This window comes from Salvelinus sp. IW2-2015, unplaced genomic scaffold (assembly GCF_002910315.2).
Source record: "Salvelinus sp. IW2-2015 unplaced genomic scaffold, ASM291031v2 Un_scaffold1980, whole genome shotgun sequence".
Taxonomy (NCBI): domain Eukaryota; kingdom Metazoa; phylum Chordata; class Actinopteri; order Salmoniformes; family Salmonidae; genus Salvelinus; species Salvelinus sp. IW2-2015.
Window position 1 is genome coordinate 46,720 of NW_019943331.1, and position 9,966 is coordinate 56,685.

The 9,966-nt window shown below is 45.4% G+C and overlaps 1 protein-coding gene and 1 pseudogene across 1 annotated transcript; one reads left to right on the forward strand and one right to left on the reverse strand.

Moving 5' to 3' along the window:
• Window positions 1–772: 772 nt before the first annotated feature.
• LOC112072615 (transcription factor Atoh1-like) lies at window positions 773–2,978 on the forward strand. The gene has a single exon (XM_024140000.2). The coding sequence runs from the start codon at window positions 1,001–1,003 to the stop codon at window positions 1,862–1,864; it is 864 nt and encodes a 287-aa protein (XP_023995768.1). The 5' UTR covers window positions 773–1,000; the 3' UTR covers window positions 1,865–2,978.
• Window positions 2,979–6,170: 3,192 nt separating this feature from the next.
• The window catches only part of LOC112072612 (docking protein 3-like), a 34,541-nt pseudogene continuing 30,745 nt past the window's right edge, over window positions 6,171–9,966 (reverse strand).

The window sequence follows — 9,966 nt, forward strand, 5'->3', positions numbered from 1 at the left end:
TTGAGAACAAACTACAACATATATTACTCTGCCATGTATGCCAGTTGTCCTGCTATGAGTCTGCTTCTCCCGAGCCAATTCCGTTGCTTATCTGCGCTAAATTATATTGTTAAAGGATGTGGGTAAGTTTTTAACTGATGTTGGCAGCAACACAAACTAGAGGAAGATCAATATTCATATGAAGTACGGGGAGATGACAAGGCGAGTACTCCACCCTCACGGAGTTACGGAGTGTATTGGTTGTACTATTCATATAAATAATTAATCTGTTTATTGGTGAAACTGACAAGACAACAAAAAGTAGCGTTTAGAAAAATGTGTATTCGATAAACATAAATCATTTGTTTATTTTTCACCAGACCTAAAAGTCCCCCCAATATTTTCTGGAATCGAATAAACGCAAACAACCTCTAGTCATGAGAGTTAATTCGTTGAAAACAAACTATTTAAAAAAATGTAATGAAAAATACAACTATTTTCTCCCAACACATAAACGAAACGTCTTTAGAATAATAGATTACATCGGATGACAAGTGAAGCCAAAATGTCAACAACATCAGCGTTGAGTTACAATATTTACAGGAAGAAAAAAGTTACGATTGACCCAATTGTTTTCTTTTGTTGGGAAGAGGCAACCCACGCCATTGGCTGTTCCATCCAACCCTGTGTACCTCCTAGGGCGGGGTTGGTGGAGGGGGATGTAGTACTGAAGGATCGGCCAGGATCCAGAGGTGACAACCAGGAGATTGTTCACAAGTGAGTCAACTGTTAGCGCCGTCCTTGGTCATTGAAATAGATACATTTGCAGCGTTGTCCAAACCTGGTTTTGGTGGATTTTGTTATATTTTTAAGTTCACTTTTTTTCCCCCTCTCTGAAACTCCTAACTCTTCAACCGACTCTTACAAGCTGAATATTCAAGACACGTTCCAGTGCTTTCCAAATATTGGTTATCTAAGAAAGAGCTAAATAACTCACCATACCTCTCCAACCAAGTCGTGGATGTCTGTAGCCTTTATGACAGCTAAAACAGAACTGTCCGGCTGGCCAGACTACACAGGCGAGGACTTCCCCCTGATGGAACAGTCTAAACGGGAGCCTCTCGCATCCAGAACCAGGGTAACATCTCCAGGAGGACAGTCTCTATACTCACCCAGAGATACGGGCCATTACGCGCACAGCGGCTCCATGGATATCTCACTGGAGAAACTCATGTCGGTGAGTAAACTAACGGACAGTGGTGTCACGATAGAAATGGACCTGGACACAGTACCCGGGGACCAAGGAGAGGGAGGAAACGGTAAGCAGCAGGGCCACCACCCGGGCCCGCAGAAACACCGGCGAGTCGCGGCTAACGCCCGGGAGAGACGGAGGATGCACGGGCTGAACAAGGCGTTTGACACGTTGCGGAGCGTGATCCCGTCCGACAATAATAAATTGTCCAAGTACGATACTCTCCAGATGGCTCAGATCTACATCCAGGAACTTTCGGGGCTGCTCACCGGGGTGGTGAAGCCAGAGGGTCGGGGAGGGTCACGGAGTGGATGCGCCTCACCAGACATAGACCACCTCATCCCCGCTAGGAGAAACCTTCTGGGGTCTCTCTCTCCAGAGCCCTTGCGGGGTGGCGGCGGGACGACTGGGATCAGCAACACCCTGCAGGACTCCCCCTCACCGCAGCCACAGAACAAGAGACTGGTCGGAGAACAGGAGAACAATGGTCCCGTCGGTCACCTCATCATTCTGTCTGCGCCTAAATCTGATCTAGAATCGGGGAATAAGAGGGTGTCTAACACTTCTAACGGGAGTGATGGAGAGTCGTCGCATTACAGTGATTTTGAGGACGGACAGGCCGGTAGACGGTGACAATTTAGAGTCTGAACGTGACAACAGGAACTGTTTTAGTCGAGGTTTTCATACGGATTGTTTAATATTTTATATAAACTGTCTGTGTTTTAGAAGACAATAACGGACACCAAAATAGAGCCACGTAGCCCACCTTGAAATGTTGAATGATATTGTGGTTTAGATTGAGACGGTAGTCCAGGCCTACTCTCGGCTACATTTAGACTAGAACACTTGTCTCATCATGCCATATTTATTTATTATAAATGGACACCAGGGTTGCGGTCAATTCCATTTAAAATTCAGGAAGTACACTGAAATTCCAATTCTCTCCAAAGCTTGCCAATGGGAAACATTGGCATCAGAATTTGGTTTACTTTCCCGAATTGACTGGAATTGAAATGGAATGTTCTCCAAAACTCTGCTTGTAGCTCATCTTGAAAAGTTGAATAACGTTCTGGGTTAGATTAAAACGGTAGTGTCGCCTACATTTAGACACGAACACGAATATCCCAGTGAGCCCAAGACGTTGAAGACGTTGAAAATGTGTATTTTCAAACATCTTTTACTCATAGGTAGGGATGTTTCATCATACCATATTTATTTATTAGATATCAACACTGTAAAATTAAAAGACCTAGCCTACTGTGTGATAATGAAGACTTCATTATGTATTTAAACAAGGCCTGATAATATGACTTCTCATGGGGGCTTTCTTTCCTTCCTTGCACTTTATTGATTAAATACATCTGGAACATTTGGTTTCACGGTTTGATTGCATGCATATCTAATAATAATAAATAAAAAATAAATAAAAATACTTTGATATTAATGTATTATTATTTGTTTTCTTCCAAGAATAGTTTTTGATGGGGGAAAAAAAATGTTTTTTTATTTGGTAGATAAATATTTAGAATGTTTTTTTTCTTCTAAATTTTCCAGAATAATTCACTCTGATTTAATTTCAACAGCTTCAACACCGTATAATCAAAGGACTTTATTGGCATGGGAAATCAATGTATAACCTTCTTTTAGTCAACTCAATATGTTGTTTCAATATATTTTTATTTAATGCAAGAGATACATCCGTAATATGTAAATGTTGAAATAAAAATGAAATTTACAAATGCACACAACACTTTTGATTGAATCCTATTGTTTTGAATAGCGCTGGTTGGTCTCCTCTCATAGCATGTCTTGTGGACAGACTATATAACTTACATGATATTGTTCTGGGTAGACGAGATTAGGTAGGGTTAGAGTCCGAGGAGTGATAATTACAGCCACCGTATTTTGGCTTCACTGGGACCAGGGGGTGTAGAGAGGTTGGGGGGATTTCTAGGCTAAATGCTGAAATAAATGCAATTTATAAATGCACACAATACACTTTTAATACTGGCAGGTCTTCAGGCACCAAAGTCACCCCCCCATGTCATCTAGTTTTGATAGAGCTGATATAACAGTCCCCCCCCCCATGTTATCTAGTTCTGATAGAGCTGGTATAACAGTCACCCCCCCATGTTATCTAGTTCTGATAGAGCTGGTATAACAGTCACCCCCCCATGTTATCTAGTTCTGATAGAGCTGATATAAACAGTCACCTCCCCATGTCATCTAGTTCTGATAGAGCTGATAGAGCTGGTATAACAGTCACCCCCCCATGTCATCTAGTTCTGATAGAGCTGATATACAGTCACCCCCCCCATGTCATCAGTTCTGATAGAGCTGGTAAACAGTACACCCCCATGTCATCTAGTTTTGATAGAGCTGATATAACAGTCACCTCCCCATGTCATCTAGTTCTGATAGAGCTGGTATAACAGTCACCTCCCCATGTATCTAGTTCTGATAGAGCTGATAGAGCTGGTATAACAGTCACCCCCCATGTCATCTAGTTCTGATAGAGCTGGTATAACAGTCACCCCCCATGTCATCTAGTTCTGATAGAGCTGGTATAACAGTCACCCCCCATGTCATCTAGTTCTGATAGAGCTGATAGAGCTGGTATAACAGTCACCTCCCCATGTCATCTAGTTCTGATAGAGCTGGTATAACAGTCACCCCCCATGTCATCTAGTTCTGATAGAGCTGATAGAGCTGGTATAACAGTCACCCCTCCCATGTCATCTAGTTCTGATAGAGCTGATAGAGCTGATATAACAGTCACCCCCCCCCCCCCATGTCAACTAGTTCTGATAGAGCTGATAGAGCTGGTATAACAGTCACCTCCCCATGTCACTAGTTCTGATAGAGCTGGTATAACAGTCACCCCCCATGTCATCTAGTTTCTGATAGAGCTGATATAACAGTCACCCCCCATGTCATCTAGTTCTGATAGAGCTGATAGAGCTGATATAACAGTCACCCCCCCCCCCATGTCATCTAGTTCTGATAGAGCTGATATAACAGTCACCCCCCCATGTCATCTAGTTCTGATAGAGCTGATAGAGCTGATATAACAGTCACCCCCCCCCCCATGTCAACTAGTTCTGATAGAGCTGATAGAGCTGGTATAACAGTCACCTCCCATGTCATCTAGTTCTGATAGAGCTGATATAACAGTCACCCCCCATGTCATCTAGTTCTGATAGAGCTGATATAACAGTCACCCCCCATGTCATCTAGTTCTGATAGAGCTGATATAACAGTCACCCCCCCATGTCATCTAGTTCTGATAGAGCTGATAGAGCTGGTAAACAGTCACCCCCCCCCCCCATGTCATTTAGTTCTGATAGAGCTGGTATAACAGTCACCTCTCCATGTCATCTAGTTCTGATAGAGCTGATTAAACAGTCACCCCCCCATGTCATCTAGTTCTGATAGAGCTGATAGAGCTGGTATAACAGTCACCCCCCCCCCCCCCCCCATGTCATCTAGTTCTGATAGAGCTGATATAACAGTCACCCCCCCATGTCATCTAGTTCTGATAGAGCTGATAGAGCTGGTATAACAGTCACCTCCCATGTCATCTAGTTCTGATAGAGCTGATATAACAGTCACCCCCCATGTCATCTAGTTCTGATAGAGCTGATAGAGCTGTATAACAGTCACCGCCCCATGTCATCTAGTTCTGATAGAGCTGATATAACAGTCACCCCCCATGTCATCTAGTTCTGATAGAGCTGGTATAACAGTCACCGCCCCATGTCATCTAGTTCTGATAGAGCTGATATAACAGTCACCCCCCCATATCATCTAGTTCTGATAGAGCTGATAGAGCTGATATAACAGTCACCCCCCCCCCCCCCCATGTCAACTAGTTCTGATAGAGCTGATAGAGCTGGTATAACAGTCACCTCCCCATGTCATCTAGTTCTGATAGAGCTGATATAACAGTCACCCCCCATGTCATCTAGTTCTGATAGAGCTGAATAACAGTCACCCCCCCATGTCATCTAGTTCTGATAGAGCTGATAGAGCTGGTATAACAGTCACCCCCCCCCCCCATGTCATTTAGTTCTGATAGAGCTGGTATAACAGTCACCTCTCCATGTCATCTAGTTCTGATAGAGCTGATATAACAGTCACCCCCCCATGTCATCTAGTTCTGATAGAGCTGATAGAGCTGGTATAACAGTCACTCCCCATGTCATCTAGTTCTGATAGAGCTGGTATAACAGTCACCTCCCCATGTCATCTAGTTCTGATAGAGCTGGTATACCAGTCACCTCCCCATGTCATCTAGTTCTGATAGAGCTGGTATAACAGTCACCCCCCATGTCATCTAGTTCTGATAGAGCTGGTATACCAGTCACCTCCCCATGTCATCTAGTTCTGATAGAGCTGATATAACAGTCACCCCCCCATGTCATCTAGTTCTGATAGAGCTGATAGAGCTGGTATAACAGTCACCTCCCCATGTCATCTAGTTCTGATAGAGCTGATATAACAGTCACCCCCCCATGTCATCTAGTTCTGATAGAGCTGGTATAACAGTCACCGCCCCATGTCATCTAGTTCTGATAGAGCTGATATAACAGTCACCCCCCCATATCATCTAGTTCTGATAGAGCTGATAGAGCTGATATAACAGTCACCCCCCCCCCCCCCCATGTCAACTAGTTCTGATAGAGCTGATAGAGCTGGTATAACAGTCACCTCCCATGTCATCTAGTTCTGATAGAGCTGATATAACAGTCACCCCCCATGTCATCTAGTTCTGATAGAGCTGATTAAACAGTCACCCCCCATGTCATCTAGTTCTGATAGAGCTGATAGAGCTGGTATAACAGTCACCCCCCCCCATGTCATTTAGTTCTGATAGAGCTGGTATAACAGTCACCTCTCCATGTCATCTAGTTCTGATAGAGCTGATATAAACAGTCACCCCCCCATGTCATCTAGTTCTGATAGAGCTGATAGAGCTGGTATAACAGTCACCTCCCCATGTCATCTAGTTCTGATAGAGCTGGTATAACAGTCACCTCCCCATGTCATCTAGTTCTGATAGAGCTGGTATACCAGTCACCTCCCCATGTCATCTAGTTCTGATAGAGCTGGTTAACAGTCACCCCCCCATGTCATCTAGTTCTGATAGAGCTGGTATACCAGTCACCTCCCCATGTCATCTAGTTCTGATAGAGCTGATATAACAGTCACCCCCCCATGTCATCTAGTTCTGATAGAGCTGATAGAGCTGGTATATCAGTCATAGTCTTTTAGTAACGGGAGACATTAGTATTCACTGCCTCTTGGTTTGGGGGTGATGGGGCTGCTGGTAGGGGCTGCTGTAACTTAGCCAGATCCTTACCCAGGATGTCAGAGAGCTTCTGTTTAAAACTGATAGGGTCGTGGTTGGGGGTGATGGGGCCCCCCGAGCCCATCTCCTCTTCCCCCTGTAGCTGGGTCTGCAGGCGGGAGAGGTTTGGCATAGAACGGGACTGGGTTTGGGGTTGAGGCAGGGACAAGGCCAGAGGCAGTGGCTGGGTCTCAGAGGGCTTGCTCACTAAAGCATAGATACACTGTGAGCTACCCACCACACTCTCCCTCTCTCTCTCCTCCTCCTCCTCCTCCTCCTCTGCCCTCCCAGTAATACCCCTTCTCAGGTTGTAATAAGGAGACCCCTCTCCCAGGCCCAGCCCCACCCCCAGCCTGTACCCAGCCCCAGTTTGTTCAGGTTGACAGTATCCAGGGAGTGGCACCTCTCTTCTTCCTCCTCTTCCTCGTCATAGAGATGCAGGCTGCGCTGCGTCCTGAGTGGGGCTGACGGGTGCTTCATTCTGGGGAGGAGGTGGTCCACTATAGTGGCATACAGACCACAATCAGAGTCAGCCATTGGCTCAGGCCCCGGAACCTGTTCAGTAACAGGAGATATGATTGGAGGGCTGGGTAAGAGGTTGTTTCTCATTGGTAGAGGAGGTGCAGCGGGTCTGTCTGATAGTTCAGTGCGGGTATGGGTGTGGACTCTGTGTTTGATAGGAGGGTGATGAGAAGAGGAGGGGGAATTACAAGAAGGATGAGTAGAGGGGGAAGAATGAGGAAGTTGAGGAGACGATGAGTTACGTGGAGAGTGAGCAGAGGGGGAAGAATGAGGAAGTTGAGGAGACGATGAGTTACGTGGAGAGTGAGCAGAGGGGGAAGAATGAGGAAGTTGTGGAGAGGATGAGTTGCTAGGAGGCTGGATAGAGGTCTTGGTGTCTTCATTGTCCATCTCGCCGTGCAGAGTAAGAGCATCTTCCATGGCCTTGTAGATCTGAGGAGCGTGCGTGGACAGGAAGGTGAAATGACCCTCTCCCGAGCTACAGCGACGACCCGCCTCGATGCTGAAGCCCCCCTGTCAATCACACACAACACAAGGTTACTCGGTCCCTCCAGAATGGACCAATCACTGCATTATTACCACATAAAACAGTCAAATCATCACAATATTAGTGCAGGAAAACTGACCGATCACCGCACTAAAAAAAGAGGGATGACAATTTTAACCAATCACCACACATTTACTGCATAATATGGTTCAGTCAAGCCACAGGGCAACAAACTCTTTCCCTCGACAGCACATTCTTGTAACAAATTGGACTAAATCATTGCATATTGCCATGCAAAATGTTAGAATTGCAGCCGCAAAATCCTGGTGATTATGATAGACACAACACAACTCTGGTGATTATGATAGACACAACTCTGGTGATTATGATAGACACAACATAACTCTGGTGATATGATAGACACAACACAAACTCTGACGTGGATTATGATAGACACAACATAAACCTCTGGTTGATATGATTAAAAGACAACAACACAACTCTGTTGATTATGATAGACACAACATAACTCTGGTGATTATGATAGACACAACACAACTCTGGTGATTATGATAGACACAACACAACTCTAGCTGAAATCTACTGGACATTACCACTGAATAAACTAATTAGGAATCCTGACCTTTAACCTTGACCTGTCCAAAGCGTCGTAGAAGCTGGTAGAGCCAGCAGTAGAGAATCTGACCTCTGACCTTTCACCCTGACCTCTAACCCTTTACATTGACCTGTCCGAAGCTTCGTAGGGCCAGCAGTAGAGGATCTGACCTCTGACCTTTCACCCTGACCTCTCACTCTTTACCTTGACCTGTCCGAAGCGTCGTAGGAGGTGGTAAGGCCAGCAGTAGACGGTCACACCAGTCTGGATGTCCTGGAGCAATATGGCGTCTCGTTCTGGCAAGAGGAGGTAACTTCCTGTCAGCTGACATCTCCTCGACGCCTCATTGGTCTTAACTGTCACCTGGTATTGGGCTGGGAGGAGCAGCAGAAGGAAGAGGGGAGGAAAGATATTTTAACATCACACTCACGATGTTAACTTGAGATTCATTAAGGTTTATCATTCATACATGGAGATTTATGTAGCTCTTATTGTATCTCAAGTAAGAATTAGTTCCTACACAATGTCTGTTACACAAAACTCTAACATGCTGACTAGTAAAAAATACTTATTTATTTGAATAAAAAAGCATATAAATAGATTAAACACAAAAGTCACAAGGATATTCAAATTATTTGCAAAACAACTATTATTTTCTGCAGTTTCCAGCTTGTCAGGGGGGGTGTGAAGTCAACAGAATGACACTAAGCAAAATACTTTGAAATGAAACACATTTGGCTAAGCAGCGGTTGCTGACTCAGAAACCTTTCTCTCCTGTGTGTCTGCGCCTCTGAGATCTCTCCTGCCTGTATAGGGCTGCTGTCAGAGAATGGGGACGTCCCAAATCGCACACCCTATTCGGGCCCATAGAGCTCTAGTCAAAAGTAGAGCACTATGTAGGGAATAGGGTGCCATAGTAGTGCACTATGTAGGGAATGGGGTGCTATTTGGGATACATACGGAGTCTTTTTGCTGTTTAATACTACAGTGATGATTAAAACCTACCCTTACCAGAAACCACTGAAAGCGCGATCCACTGGAAAAAGGTCTGGGAATATGTTTGAATATAAACAGTGTAGTTATTCCCTCCGCAAGGCAATCAAACAAGAGAAATGCCGGTACAGAGACAAAGTGGAGTCGCCATTCAACGGCTCAGACACGAGACGTATGTCATATCTTACCTTACCGGTCACCCTAGTCCCACTTCAGTTTGCATACCGCCCCAACAGGTCCACAGACGCCACAATCACCATCACATTGCACACTGCCCTATCCCATCTGGACACGAGGAATACCTATGTAAGAATGCTGTTCATTGACTATAGCTCAGCATTCAACACCATAGTACCCTCCAAGAGCATCATCAAGCTGGAGGCCTGGGTCTCAACCCCACACTGTACAACTGGGTCCTGGACTTCCTGACGGGCCGCCCCCAGGTGGTGAAGGTAGGAAACAACATCTCCACTTCACTGATCCTCAACCGCACGGCTCTCCAGAGGGTGATGAGGTCTGTACAACGCATCAACGGGGGCAAACTACCTGCCCTCCAGGACACCTACAGCACCCGATGTCACAGGAAGGCCAAAAAGATCATCAAGGACATCAACCACCCGAGCCACTGCCTGTTCACCCCGTTATCATCCAGAAGGCGAGGTCAGTACAGGTGCATCAAAGCAGGGACCGAGAGACTGAAAAACAGCTTCTATCTCAAGGCCATCAGACTGTTAAACAGCCATCACTAACTCAGAGAGGCTGCTGCC

What these genes read in the sequence shown, in the direction of transcription:
- LOC112072615 (XM_024140000.2), top strand. Translation starts at nt 1,001, where the DNA reads ATGTCTGTAGCCTTTATGACAGCTAAAACAGAACTGTCCGGCTGGCCA.